A 15,778-nucleotide genomic window follows, 5' to 3' on the forward strand; every position below is an offset into this window, starting at 1 on the left:
TTTATCTGTCCGAATCAATATTCCCTCCTTCTCTGAAGTCCCATCTTTGAAAATTAATGTTTCAGAAATATCTTAGTTGTCTCACGTGATTTTTGTGCTTTTCAGACCCCTCTACATTTTCTATTTTCAAAAAAAAAAAAAGAATACACAAAAAATTCTGTTTGAGTTCAATTTTTTTTTTAATTCTCCTCCGCTTCTTCCCTCTGCCCCTCCTCCCAAACCCACAAAAAATATTTTTGGCTGTAAAAGAATCCGTAAAAGAAAGTTATGTCAACCGAAAAGTTTCTCGTTAAATTCGTTGAAAAATTGAAACAAATTCAGTTGATGACAGAAAAAATAACGATCTGCTAGAAAAATTCTGTCTCAATCAAATTCGAAAAAATTTGTTGAAATTTTGGAAATTTTTTACGTTATTTTTTTTCTTCTCACTTGTTGTGAATTTTCATTTTAAAATCAGAAATGTTACTTTTGAGGTCCTTTCTTTGGTAACATTTTCTTGCCGAAAAATGTATTTAAAAATGATGAAAATGAATTATTCAAGTAGGTACAGGAAATGATAGCTTTTTGCTTTTTTGGTTTTTTTTTTGAAAAAATTAATTTGTTTTCTTCACTAATTTGATTTCAAGACTACTTTACATAATAGGTCAGTAAAATTGGAAAAATTTGAAAAAAGTTTTTCTTTTTAGAAAATTGACAGTGAGCAATTCAAGGTATAGTTTTAATTTTGGGCTACATAGATTCAAAGATTGAAAATTTCAATTTGTAGCTGGCATAGCCAAATGAACCTGATGGATAGATCAACTCCATCCAAGCCTAATGCTGAGGATTTTTTTTTCAAACTTCAACTCTGACATTGAAAAAAAAATTCCTCCTCTTTTGCTGAAAGTTTTCTCCGAATTTTTGTCTTATGTTTTTTCTACGAATGACTTCAAATCCACTCCAGGCGCCAAATAGCTCAAAAATTCGAATTATTTATCCATATCTCTTCAATGCTCATAATTAATATGAACTTTTTTCAATTTGATTTACAGTGTGGCAGTTAGGGGTCCGCCCGTATCGCCGGCTGTGAGTAATCGACAACCATTTCCGAGAAATGTTCCAAGTCGCTCTACGTTCCATTCTGGTCAAAATAGACAAAGAGGATACGGCGGTTCTGCTTCTCCGACTGGTACCCCGCATGATCCCGCCTCAGCGCGAACCTCCTTCTTTTCGAAATTATCGTCCAGATTTTCAAAACGGTGAGTAAAACAGACGAGAATTTTCTCGGAATTTTTCATCTCTTCTTTCTCATTTACCCTCTCCTACATGTGTACAATAAAACGTATTTAGTAGTACTACGTAATGCAACATTTCTTACTCGTATCTCTACGTATTTGATGAACGTGTAGTCTTATTTTGTCGACTGTTTTTTTTTTTTGGAATTTCTCACGCCTTGTTCTTGATGTAGGTTGATGTGTGGAGTGTGTAATTTTGAAAAAAATTAAAGGTAGTCGCGAGTTTTTTGGTCTGGTTTTGAAAATTTTTCGGAGTATTTGTGGAAAAAGTGGGATGGAGAAGAAAAAATTCGTCTTATTGAAGAATTCAATGAAATTCATGAGAAATAAATTGTATTTTTTTCAACTTAACGCATGCACGTGTTTATAATACTGTATCGTTGACATAGCTTGTTATTTTTTCAACAAAATGGTCACAGACTCTGGTTTGAAAAAAAAAAAAATTGAAAAAATTGATACCAAAGTTTTCGTTTTTTTCTCTGCAAGATAAAAAAAATTGATACCAAAGTTTTCGTTTTTTTTTCTCTGCAAGAATATTGAGCGAAGTCGATTTTGAGCTTATTTTGTTGTGATTGGTAGACTGCAGGTATTTTATCATATTGAAAGGTTCATGCAAAGGGTGAAACTTGTTGCGTAAACTGCATGGTAAACTATATAGAAACTATTACGTATTACGTACATTTTACTATTACTTTTGTGTTTTTTTTTCTTTAGTATTTGACCGTACTTGTGAAAGCGATGACCTAAAATTATAATTTTTTTGACATTGGCTTTATTGCATGCTTTTTTTGTACTTTTCTCATACGTATTTTCGTTGATTTAAATTTTCAAACGAAATCGAAATTTTTTCACCAAAAAAAAAAAAAAAGGAAGAATGAAGTAGGTCTCTGCGAGTTTGATTATTAAGTACGTAAACAAAAAAATGACTTGAAAAACAAAATAAATCTCTGTAGACGATACTTTTGTAGCGATAGATTTTATTATAACTATTTTTTCTGGCTTTTTGACGCGAATGTTTGGAAGACGTGAGAAATTTATTTCTAATTATTTTTTTACACTTTCTTTCTTTCACCGCCAAATCACGTACGCCTCGCGTAATTAACCCGTATTCCTGTAATGATAATGACAAGTTTATTTTTTTTTCTTAATTTCTGAAAAAATTTTTGAGTATTTTGTATTTGGACGTGCGATCTCTTTACTTTACTTGATCGCCGTCTTCGTATTTTTATTTATTTATGTAGTGACAGGTAAGAAGAAGAATCACGTGTGGAAATTACCAACGTTTTTAATAGATGTTTGAATTTTTTTCTCGTTTTCGTTTTCAATTTTTTTTCATGTTTTTTTTTCGAATGGTAATTTTATTAGGTTATTAGTTATAATTTATCTGTAATCGCTAACCGCTGATTATTTAGACCGTTTTTTATAAATATATTTATTTCCCTGTCCCTCCTCTTGTTTTTTTCAAAACGTCGTGTAATTTTCGACGAAAAATATTATAGTCAATTTAATTATTCACAAACTCACAGAGTAACCTTTTAATTTTTGAAATTCGATTCGATATTTTAATGACGTGAATTTTTTCTCGTAAATTTTCAAATGCTTTCACAGGTAGGGTCACCACATTACTTTTTTTTATTCTCATTATACGCTGTTACTATTTCTTAGCACACGTTGTGTTTTTTTTCCTTCCATTTTTTATATATTTTTTTCTTTTTTAATTTTTTTTCCTATATCATCATTATTCCCTACTACGCTTAGTAAAATTCACATTTTTGGTTGGTTGTAGGGTGATGCAATAAATAGAAGATAGATCTCTATACCTAATCAAGAACGAATTTGGATTTTCTACCATAAAGTGATTTATCTAACTATTAACTCGCACACGCTAATAAATAGAAAATCGTTTTCGCGCGATGCATTCTATTAACGATGAGAAAGAATTTGCCGTCTCCGTGATCATCATTCGTGCTGGCCTTTTTGTTTTATTTGTATTCTGTTTTTTTTTTCACGGTTTTAAACGATTTTTATATCTTTTTTTTTCTCGTAATACGTATATCTTTCCATTTAGTATTTAAACATTTTTACCACACTTTTTTTTTCAATGTGTATTATTTGTCAAAATAATTATTTATATATTTTTTACCCTTAGAATGTAGAAATGAGAATATGTGTATGATAATGATTTTATTTAATGGTTAATATTCTTTTTTTTTTCTCTTTTTCTTTTTTTTCTTCTTCGTGTATAAAGTCGAATCGCGAAAAAGGTAATATAAGAGTCGAAAAACGCAAAAAAATACCTTCTACATTAAGAGGTTACGAAGTGAGTTTGTGAAATTACATATGGCTATATTATTAGAGATTCTTTACTATTTATTACACGTATTCCTTGCCGGGGGCCCGTATACGCCGTATAATGCTTAACTCTTTGTGATAGACAATTTATCGTTTGCTCAGTTGCTTCGTATAATATTTGACAGATTATTATAATGATAGTAATTAACCGCGGTTTATAATTACTTTTTTCGTTATGTTTTCTTTTTTTTTTTTTTTGGTCTTTGCATACGTTCGTATGTGTTATTGTATATGATGTATTTTTTTTTTAAGATTGTAAGTACAATCGATAAAGTAGGGAAGAGTGAATGAATACGATTTCGAAAGTCGTTTTTGTTTTAGTATTGCGCCTGCCTAGGAGGTTGAGAGGTCTATTTTTATATGTCGAGCGGAAGAAAAAGAATTATGTGATATTTTTATAAATTTTATGGAAAGTGTTGAATTTTTTAATTGGTTTTATTTATTCATTTTTGTTTTTTTTCTGTTTTTTTTTCTTCTTTTTTTTGAAATTTTAAAACGCCGACGGATAATATTTAATGTGTTGAAAAATGTTAAGACGTTTTTTTGTTCTTTTCAAAAAGCACGTTTCGAGATGTGTGTATTGTATTGCTTAATAGACATTACCTAATACCTATCGCTGAGTTGCTTTTATCTCTGGTTTTATTACCTACCTTTTTTTTTTAATCTTTCGAGTTTTGTAGTTTTTTTTTGTATCGTGAGATGGGATTGGATCGGATAAAATTCGGATAAGGGGTTTGAACTCGAGTTGGAAACTGTGGAAATTTTTGTACGGTGAAAAAAATGTGTTTTGATTAGTTCGAATACGTGAGATTCGAGTCTAATGGCGAATAAATTGTAAGACTTGGGCAGATTTTGTGTGAGAATTTCGTACGAAACAGAATAACATTTAACATGAATATTCTTCGGAAATCGTGTTTGAAGTGATAATCTCAGGGATACCGTTAATTTCATTCGAAGGCTTAATTGACTCGGTTCGATAAATTCTCAGGTTTTGGAATATTGTTGAGGTATTCTATGTATTCTTAGAATAACATTCCAATGATGTATTGTAATATTTTTGATTTTTTTTCGAGTTTATGCCATTGAATGATGAATTTTTTTAAATGGATGATTTTTTCCAACTCGAGCAGTAATATAGCCAAGGGGAGGGCGAAAGGAGCGATAACCCTCCCTAAACGGATAATCTGATTTTAAATGTACAAAAATGAGCATATTTTTGTATTCTGGTGAATTTTTTCCTAGAAATTTTCGATACGAAGTGATTTTATCTTCATTTTTATGAAATATTCGTACACTATGAAAGTTTTTTTGAAATCATCTCAAATTTTTACTTTTCTCGTTCTCAAATTTGTCTTCCCCCTGGAAAAATTCTGTCTATGTCACTGGTATCTGAAAAAATTCACCATTTGGCCAAAGATTGTAGAAATCTTAGCGCCATAATATGTCGGTACAAATAAAATTTAAAAAAATCGAGTGAATATTTAGTTGTGTTTTGAGTCGTCTACTCGAGTGAATTTCCTCCCTGGAAACTTGAAAACTATCTTTTCAAAAGATTATTCAAGTTCATGTCGATTAACCAGCATTACCAGCAATTTATGTAATCCATTTTTTATCGCTCTCATCTGCGGTGAAAATTCACGACATCAATCGACAACTTACGAACTTATCCCAAGTCCACCAAAGTTATCCGGTCATAGGCGAATAATCAGCTCATCGTGATTCGCGAACTTATCCGGAATCTACCGACATTATCCGAACACAGCCCTAAACAAAACTCATTGTATGAGAACGTTTCGGATATTTTCTTGTTTCACCCGAATGTTTACGGCTTTAGCCGACATTTTACGAACTTATCCGAAATCTATCAATATTATCCGAACATAGCAGAAAAAATCATCTCACTGTACGAAAACTCTTTTCGAGCATTCTTGTGGTTTGTCCGAAGATTTACGACTTTAGCCGACGTCCGGCGAACTTGTTATCCGTACTAACCCGAAAAATCAGCGTAAAACTTTTCACTGCGAGATTCCAACTCTGCTGATGATTCTACATTTCTTCGTTGAAATGGTCTTCAATCTTCAATGTTTTCTCGTCCTTGTTCGATTCGAATTCGTTCGAAATGAGTATCCTTCATTGGTAATGTCTGTATCTGTCGTCCATTGATTATCCGTATAATCTTTAATTATTTTATCGTCCAATTCTAACGCCCTAGAGGTGATTTTACCCTCATTGTTTGAGATGTATAAACACGCGGTTAAACTCATAAACCAAGTTCCTGTTCTTATTCTCGATTACGAGATGATTTCGAGACTTATCGTCGAGATATTTCTCGTTATTGTCTCGCGATTTGACGTTGTTACACTTTAGTAATTTCGAATCTGGTCTTTTCTGCGTATTTGCTGCGGTGTTGTAAGCAGCCTTTTCTTTTCTGTGATTTGTTTTTAAATGACGTGACGGGATATCGTGTGACTGAGCGTTTGAAGGCGTGAGAACGTTCGTTGTGGTGATTTTTCGAACAAAACAAAAATATTGTCTTATTCGCCACCGTAGTAGGCTCGATGGGTATTGGTGCAAAAAATCAATCGGCAGAGGTGCTGCGGCGATGAACTTGTCAAAAAAAATTCAGAAAAGTTCTCAACTTTGTTCCCCCCCTTCAAAAAATATGCATTTTCCTAAAAATTTTCAAAATTGGTCTAATTGAGAAGTTGAAGGGAATTTTAAAATTTATCAATGTTGGATTTGAAAATCAGTACTTTTTCCCTTATCCCATGTTCCTCCTCCCATTTCTCCAGCGTTCGAACATCAATGGGGGAGTGGAGAGAAAAGTTCGCAGCATCTCTGCCAACCCGGATCAAAAAAATACCGACTAGTTGAACAAAATGCGACGTTTCTAGTTAACAAAAAATAGCCTGAAAAAAGTATTACTCTTGAAATCGAGTGCAATCTGGCTACGAATCGTTTCAAACGACGATAATTCAAATTCGAAAACAAAACTCGAGGCGAAGAAAAGCGCAGAAAAGCTGACTCGTTCGAAAGATAAAAGAATAATATACGCGTATTACTTTTTTTCGCTACTTTGTTACCAAATTACGAGTAGAGAGAGAAGGAGATGAAGAGAGAGGTGTATTAAAGAAATCATTTTTTTTTTGGACATTTGTGAGCCGCAACGATGATTTTTTAAAATACATGAACTTAGCGGACAGACTAAAGTTACATTAAGAATTTATACTTACGCTTTTTTTTCCTCCTTGTTTATATACGTGTGTGATTTGAAATTTTACTATTAGGGCGTTATACATGTAAAATTATTTATTTTTAAGTTGTATAAAACAAACAAAAAAAAAACGAAAAAATAAGAAAAAGAAACCATAGATTTTTTTTTACGTATCGAGATGAAAAAAAAATAGTAAGAAGCGATTTTTACAAAAACAACGTTCGCATCGAGATTTTAATAAAGGGAAATATAAAAAAATTGTAGTTTGAACGAAAAGCGTACGGTGAAAAGTTCCCTTATTAAGCAATTTATATTTGATAAGAATTTTTATATAATGTGTATTTTTGGCTTATATAATGTAAAATTTGTTAAACTTTCACAAATTTAGAAAATCATATTCAAAATAAAGAAATTATAGAAATCGTAGTTTATTTTTGTATTCGTATTTATTTTTTCTTTCATAGTGTTATATAACATAGAGGTCATTTTAGGTTTTTTTTGGTAGGATAGGTAAAGGTATTATCTACACTGCACCTTTATTTCACTCATTTGTACGTATCAGTTCATCGTAAAAATACTATGTACTTTAGAAAGCATGTACTTTTCTTGATTACACTATGAAGAAATGGAAAACAAAGAGTCCGATGATTAAGATATGTTTTTTTCTTTTAATTTTACAGGCCAATGGAAGCAACACCAAATAAGCCTATAGTTAGGTACGTTGATTTAATATTGTAACTATGATTGGAATTTTGAATTTTGTTTGGTTACGTTAAAGGTTGAGCTTCCTTTAAGGTGTCGGTTCTTTTTCTGTCTGTGTCTTTTATATGTATGTATTTATAGTGTTTTGAAAATGGAAACTGGTGTATTTGAATGCGAGAAGAGTCAGTTTCGTCGAATAATGATAATATGTGTTGTTTGAGGATATATTATAAGGAGAGGTGTTTTTCAAATGCCTTGTGTATTTTATTTTATCTGTTTGTGGGATTATTCGCATGTTATTTTCGTTGCCTTATTTGCTGGGTTATTTTTAAAGGTGTTAGTGTATTCGTATTCTATATTCTATACAAAATATAGATACAAGCTTTAATTACATTTATATTTTTAAAAATGATTCTGATTGTGAATGCGCTTATGGTTTGAAATTTATTCGTCTATGCGAAATTTTGCTTTATTCTTCGTATTTATAAAAATATGATTATTGAATTTCACTTGCTCTTTCGAATACTGTTCAGCTTTTATGGTGTTATATTTTTCAAATTTCAGCGAAATGAATTCCTGCGTACTTTATTTCGTGTCATTTGTTTTTGTTTTATGCTATATATTGGTTTATGGTTTACGTGTCTCTTTTAAGTTTTTTTTTTAATGGAACGTATTGACGTACTTTATGTCATCTTTTATTGGTGTTCTGTGGTTCCAGTTTTTTAATTATTTCGAATGCGAATTTATTACTTAACTTATACCTACGTATATTTTATAAGTATTTAAGATGTTATATTCGAATGAAAATTAATTGTTTTGCTTTTCTTGTTCAGTAATGCGGTTAACGAAGAGCAAGAAAAACCAAGATCGCTGCGTTTTACGTGGAGTATGAAAACTACCTCGTCCAGAGACCCGAACGAAATCATGACGGAAATTAGAAAAGTACGAGTTCGATGAATTATTCGATTTACTTTATTTTAGCGTTAGAGATTGAAAGAATGACGTATTTTGATTGAAATTTCAGGATTAGACGAATAAAAAATTAAATTTTCGTATGGAAGAATTGCATAAAAAATAGAGAATGTTTCCAGTTGAAAATGAATTAATCAAAGAATTGGTCAGAAGTGATGCTATTGCAAAGTTACATTTTTGTGATTTGTTGCGAAGGAGAAACAAAGGGAGAAATGTGCGCCAAACTCCGATATCCCGAAAGATCCGAGAAATTGAGAGTTCCAATTTTTATACGTATTGGTTTCAAAGTAAACCTCGTGTTTGTGATGGAAAAACGGAAACGGAAACTGAAACTAAAGAAGTGAAAACCTAAACTGTGAAACGTGAAACTAGAAGTGATATGAATCGTTTTCTATCCCTATTTCGGGCCCCTTATGGTCCTCGACGAATAGCTCTGTCTGAATTTGGTTTCCTTCTCTGGATAAAATTTGCAACATTTTGATCGAAAGAGCCAGGTCCAAATTCCAATTGATTTATGTTTTTCAACGTCTTGTTGAGATTTCATCAAAAAATTGGGTCGACTTTTTTTTTTTAATTTTTTGTTGATAATTTTTTTCTTCTCCGCTTTTCAAAATGAAATTGAATTTTTATTCATCAGAATCTTGAGATTTTTAAGAAATTATGAGATTTTCGAAAATGTGTATTGGTTTATTATGATCTCACTTCAGGTAAAATTTTTCAGAGAAAAATCAAAATATTCTACTCAGATTTTTAAATACATATTTTGAAGAAAGCAAGAATTATTTGTTTGAAAACTCGTTAATTTAGTATGATTCCTTGATTACTTAAAATTATCAATTTTGAAATCGAGGAAAAAACTAGCATTTTTGAAAACAGCAGTAGGAAAAGACTTGCATTTTTGAAAACAGCAGTTGAAAAAATCTCACTTTCTTAAATTTCATCTGTTGAAATTTATTTTTCGATTTTTGACTATTTTTTTAAAATTTCAAAACAAAGAATTATTGATCATTTAAAAAAAAATCATTGCCATTCCTTGTGTAAGCTGAGCATTAGGAAATTATTTAGATCTTATAGAAATGCATTTAGGAGGAGAAAGAATAGAGGGCGAGTTATGTGCCTCAAATTCCCTAGAAATAGCGAAAAAGTTGTCTAATTCGGCATTTAAGGTCTTGTGACAGGTGAGGAAGAGAGAAAAGTTCCCCAAAATTTTGAAGAATCCGCATTTCGGTCATTTTTATCCATTTTGTGCCCGCATTGACTTCTTTCGAAATACATGTATAAAAAAGAAGCTATAGGGAGTACTTCTTACCTTATCGAAGCCCATTGAGGAAAGATTGAGAAGCCATGTGACCTCAAAAAATTTTGTAAACGATGAAAATTCACCTAATGAAGGAACTTTTGGACTAAAAAATGAAAAAAATCGTCTGGAATCAGTTTGAGCTGAAGAGACTTGAAGTATGAGAACAAAGGGAGTGGAGGAAACACCTCAAAATTTAGAAGATCTAAAAATTTGAGATAAATAATCTGAAATTGATTTCAGCATGAAAGTCCTGCGATGGGAGAAGAAAAGGAAGAATCTGAGCTCCCTTGAGAATTAAGATCATTGCTTTATTCAAAATGGGGGAAAGTTTATCAAAATTTGAAAAATCAATAAAAGTAAAAAAAAAAAATGACCAGTTTTTTTTTCATTTTCATTATTTTATTTATGTCAGTAAACTAGTTATCTGGAAACTGTTTGTTGAGCTTGAGAGAATTGAAGATACCTGACATGAGAAAAGGGGATGAGGGGATGAGGGGATGAACCATTTCAAAATTCAAGATCAGTGATCGATTCAAGAAGGAGGGATGAATCAAAATTTGATTATCAGGGAAACGAATTTCTCAATCTATAAAATTCACATAATGAATACTCTGGAAAAAAGAGACATCTAAAAATCAATGATAATTACTTCATTCAAAAGAAAGAAGGAGATGGACCCCCCCCCCCCTACCAAAAATAGAAATATTAGCCATAGAAATTTTTGAAAACAGTTTTGGAGCATGAGTGACTCGAGTTGTCAAAGATGAAGGGAGGGTCTGACTGCCTGAAAATTTGGAATATTAGTTTTTCATTCATTTTCAAACATTTTGTTGCCTAATTGGCTTTTTTAGATTTGAAATTAGGGGGCTATTTTTGAGTAGTGAACCTCGAAAAATAATTCTGACTCATGGAGGGATCATGGGGAGAGGGCTGTGTTTCCCAGAAGTGTCAATAATTATTTAAATTTGCAAAATTTCTAGAATTTTCTCAATTTGTGAATTGAAAAAAATTCTCAAATCGTATTTGGGGCGATCTCGAGGCACTCGGAGCAGGAGGAGGTGAGAAGGCTCAAAATCTTTAAAAACAACATTTCAGATAATATGTAAGGAAGGATTATGTGCCTCAAAATTCCTATAGAAGTGAAAATTCGTCACATTATTTGAAATCTTTTTGGCCTATACTTAATTTGGAGACCAGTGAGACCCGAGAATTCTGTGTTGTTGTTATTAGGAAGTGAACATGGGAAAAATTATTCGAACTCCATTGATGATGGACGGCCACAGAAGAGGAGTTCTGTGCCTCAAAATGTTTGAAATAAAAAGTTGACTTTTTTGAGAAATGATTTTGAAAAAACAAGTCCTCAACGGGCTGTTGGAGGTGGGGGGTCCGGGTTGAGGAGGGTTCACAGTAGAAGATTTTTAGAGAACAACGAAAATTTTCTTGAAGCTTGATGTATTCTTGAGACGTGTTCTTTGGGGAACAATTTTGTCGCCAGGGATGGCCATGAGGGGGGGGGGAGGATGTACCTCAGAATTTTTGGAAACTGTGAAAATTCATTCATCTACGAATAGGTGCTTGAATTGAGTGTGACTTTTTTCTATTTTTCTAAACATAATTATCTACTAAAAGGTTAATGTAATTTGGAATCTTTAAAAGAAAATTGATCTGAAAGGTGCTAATATCATTTTAGTTTTGTGACTCTTATTGAGCAATTTTACGAATTGTAGTTATATTCTTGCTTTTATTGAACGATGTTGAACAGAAATTCTTAAAAATTTGCTCAAAATCTATATTTATGTGAGCTTTGGACTTCTGATTTTTTTTTTGCATATCGAGTCTTGAATGGGGTATTGATGAAGTGAGAATGAATATTGAAATTGAAATTTATCGGCTCTCTTCCCCTTTCTCAAATTTCTTATGTTCTGCAGACTTTAACCTCACTTTCTTAAGTTTCGATCTTCGGATATGTTTCAGCGGTTGTAAATGAGAAAGAATTTGACTTCTTTGATTAAAATTTATGAATTCTAGAAAGAAAAATTAATTTTTTATTAATTTCTTCGTGTTTTATTTTGTTATTTTCTCATGAAATTTGGAAAACCAATTTGCTAATCTTTGAATTATCTTTTTTCTTTTTACAGGTTCTAGACGCGAACAACTGCGACTACGAATTACGAGAACGTTTCTTGCTGCTGTGCGTGCACGGAGACCCGAACACCGATTCGCTGGTACAGTGGGAAATCGAAGTGTGCAAATTGCCGCGCCTCTCTCTAAACGGCGTTCGTTTCAAACGAATATCCGGCACTTCGATCGGATTCAAGAACATCGCGTCAAAGATCGCCAACGAATTAAAGCTTTGACTATAATCTTCTAGGTTGTTATGTTGCTGTTTTTCTCTCTTTGTTTTTTCTTTGAAATGTAATTTTTTTTTTGGTGCCAGACGAGGGGAAAATATCGCGAGAATATACCTTCTATAATAATTTTCTACATAGTAGTATACTGTAGAGGTATAGAAATTTTTATACTACGTATAGATATTTATGATAACTAAATGCGTGTTCCTGTCTCCTCCTAAGTACGACATAATCTTATACACATATTATACGAGAGACTGAAATTCGCATTTATCGTCCGCGAAGGCGAACCAGAGCGATTGAATAAAAAATTTCGACAATCCGATGCCGCTGGCTGCGGCGGCGGCGCAATCGCGTGTTTAAAAAAGACCTTCGATATCGATAGTGTAGCCAGGCTAAAAATCCTGCCCATTTTTGCAAAAGTTTAAAACTCGGATTTTGCAATATTTTTTTGTCAAATAACGTTATCGTATTCGTACCGCGTACGTTGTGTTTTATTATTTATGTTTGTTGCATCGTTAAGTTTACTTATTCGTGTACATCTTGAGGGGAAGAGCGGCTCAAAGTTACACCAATTTGTCTTTCTTTTAATGTTATCGCGTGACATCGACATATACTATTTTTACATTAATTAGGTATTCATTTTTCGACTACGTACAACGTTGAAGCGAAAAAAATTCGGGGAAAAAAAGGCGTTACATTTTACTTAATTTTTATCACACGATGACAGTGTCTACTCTACTCTACTCATCATTGTGTAGATGTAAGGAATTATTTATTTATTTTTTTTGTTTCTATACTTAATAAGCGCGCGCGAAAATTACCTACGCGAGCCTGAAATTAATACGGATACGTTAATTTATTTTTACATAGATACGCCGCAGCTGCGTTTAGTTCGATTTTAACGTTTTCTCTTTTTTTCTATGTCCAATAAGGACGATGTAATAATATGATATTATTCGGTATTTAATGTAATTTCAAACACGCTTTTTAATCTAGTGGATAAGATGCTGTGATTTTAGCGTAGTTATGCAACCAGATTTCAGATTTAGGGAACTTGAATTATTATTATCGTTATTACGTACTCGTATACTGGCTGGAATCAGTTTTTAATTAGTTGGTCGAGTTTTTTTTACGTGTTTTTTTTTTCTAATTCGGTGAGGTGTCTTGACGGATTTGAAAATCGTGCGGAAATATTACCCCTTCTCTGTTCCCTCGAGAAAAGTCTTTCTGAAATCCAGTATAAAGATTTTTTCGAGTTTTGGAAAATTTTTAGCCTAGAGAATTCATTATAGAAAATTATTAGTGTTTGGCTAAAATATCGTTGAGGATTGTGCAAAAATTCGTAATTTTTTTCAAGTGTAAACTGTTATAAAGGATATTTTAAATGGGGAAAAAAATATTAAATCAAATTAAAATTGATAAAATGCCATGAACGGCGAGAAAAAAATTGAAATTTATCAAAACGTCATGAATTTTGGGAAAAATCCATTATAGTTGTAAAGTATGAGGAAAAAAGTTGTTATAAATTGGCATAATAATTGTTGAAAGTTGTATAAAAATTGATAAAATAATGGTAAAAATCAAGGAATACATCAGAATTTGTTGAAAATTGAGTGAAAATTGAAACAATTTCATGAAGTTTGAGAAAATGGTCATAAAGCCAAAGATGAAATTATTAAAACGTAAAAACCGTGATTAATGAGGTGGAATTTGAGCAGAAAATTGCAAAAATGTTTTTAAATGCTTAAAGAATTGTTTCAAAATGCATAAAAATTGGAAAAACGACGTTAAAATTTGATGAAACAAAAAAAATTGTTTGAGAATCACGAAGCAGGGCGAAACTTGTTGGAAAGTATGTCGGAAAGTAATTAAAATGAGTTTTGATTTTTTCTGCAATGAATTATCTGTTCTGTGAATTCTACAGTCTTCTCCCCCTCCTTTTTTTGTGTTGGGATAAACAATCCTTGTGAAATGATGAAAAATAAACTCATTACAAGTTCCATTTTCTTACTTCAAGTTTGAAAAAAAAAAAGAATTGAGTGAAAAAAGTGCCACAAATTTTGATTTTCTTTTCAATACAAAATTCAGAAATTTTACCATTAAATTTTCCTAGAAAAAATACATGCTTCAAGTTCCCATCTTTTTGAAAAAAAAAATATTGAAAATTTGTCCATGAAATCTAGGTGAAGAAATCTGCTTCAAGTTCCCGAAAAAATTGTGAAAATCTGTTGAATTTGACTGAAAAATATGCTTCAAGTTTCCATTTCCTTGAACTAGTGAAGCTGGCTGAAAAAATGTGCTTCCAGTCCCCTCCTCTCCTTTCCTCTCTTGAACATTTTATTCGACTGAAAATGCACTTCAAGTCCTTCCCCCAACCCAAAAAATTGAATTTGTCTGAAAAAATAAGTTTTAAATTTCTACCCCCCCCCCCTCCTATGAATATTTTATTCATTAAATCTGGCTGGAAAAAAGGGTTTACGAGTTTCAAGTTACCATTTTCTCGACAAAAAAAATTAATTTATTCATCTGGCTGAAAAATGTGTTTTAAATTATCATTTTCTTGAAAGAAATAGAAAATACCAAAAAAATAATTATAAATACTCGATGAAAAAAAAAATTAAAAAGTGAATGTTTGTGAAAAAGTGTGTTTATAATTTTACTGAGAAAAAAAAATTGAAATTTGAAAAAAAAACAGAAATCAGTATAAAAATTATGAAAAAAAACAATTCTTCGATTTTCATATTGTTACAAGTGCAAAAAAAATTAACAAATTACAGTTTTCGAAATTTCGAGCCACCCTGTTCAAAACCTCTTACATTAGATAATTCACACGTCCCCAATTCGAAAATTTAGTCAAGACACCTCATCGTCTGAAACCAACTCCTCTGTGGTAATTTGAAATTGCATTTACGACGATTGTTCGAATTATTTCACATATCAATACGAACCTGTGTGTTGTTTTTTTTAAAAATAATTTTTACCTCGTTACTCAGCAAGACTAATCTGGTTGCAGGCGACTTTTTCTCCTTCTCATTATTTTTTACGTATTTTTTAATTAAAAACGTATCCGTTGATTCGACTATATCCTCGAAATGCGCGTAATTCAAGAGCGAATTGTTGAAGAAGAAAAAGAAAAAAACGCTTACGAGAGACCAAAGTACGTTTGGAAATTTATATTTTCCTTTTTTTATTGTTTCTATTCGTTAATTTTAATGTTTGTTTTTTCGTATTTCGACTACCTACCTACCACAAAAAAAATGAAAACTCATTAACATCAATTTTTTAGCGTGTAGAATAAGCGTAGTTTTTATCAGCTTCCGGTATTCTTAGATTATAAAAATGAAAAATTCGATGCGACTAGTTCGAAAAAAATGAAATTACTCGTTTTCAAAAAAGTTTTATATCTCCTGGAGGAATCAATTAACGAGGTATCAAAATGATAATTAATATTATTCGTTGATTGTTTTTTTTGTGTGTGTGTGTTTTTTTAAGAGTCTTTATTTTATTTTTTTTTATTATTCGTGTTATTTTTATTGTGTGTATTACGTTTGTGAACTGTGTGTAAAAGTTCCTGGTTTTTGAGAAGGAGGCTGACGAAACTTTAAAGCGC

General features: G+C 31.6%; 1 protein-coding gene across 11 annotated transcripts in view; it reads left to right on the top strand.

Annotated features, from left to right (window-relative positions):
* LOC135831251 (serine/threonine-protein kinase MARK2) overlaps positions 1 to 15,508 on the top strand; it is a 139,996-nt gene extending 124,488 nt beyond the window's left edge. For 6 of the 11 annotated variants that reach the window (XM_065343605.1, XM_065343597.1, XM_065343598.1 and 3 more), the window contains exons 15-18: positions 1,032 to 1,238; positions 7,521 to 7,556; positions 8,376 to 8,484; positions 11,953 to 15,508. In XM_065343605.1, coding sequence (XP_065199677.1) covers positions 1,032 to 1,238; positions 7,521 to 7,556; positions 8,376 to 8,484; positions 11,953 to 12,171 — 571 coding nt within the window. In that variant the 3' untranslated portion in view covers positions 12,172 to 15,508. Of the gene's footprint in view, positions 1 to 1,031; positions 1,239 to 3,060; positions 7,267 to 7,520; positions 7,557 to 8,375; positions 8,485 to 8,566; positions 8,660 to 11,952 lie in introns of those variants that run through there. The other 5 variants (XM_065343599.1, XM_065343606.1, XR_010556170.1 and 2 more) reach the window with 4 other exon arrangements.
* Positions 15,509 to 15,778: the final 270 nt, after the last annotated feature.

The sequence above is a fragment of the Planococcus citri genome, chromosome 1 (genome assembly GCF_950023065.1).
Source record: "Planococcus citri chromosome 1, ihPlaCitr1.1, whole genome shotgun sequence".
Lineage (NCBI taxonomy): Eukaryota > Metazoa > Arthropoda > Insecta > Hemiptera > Pseudococcidae > Planococcus > Planococcus citri.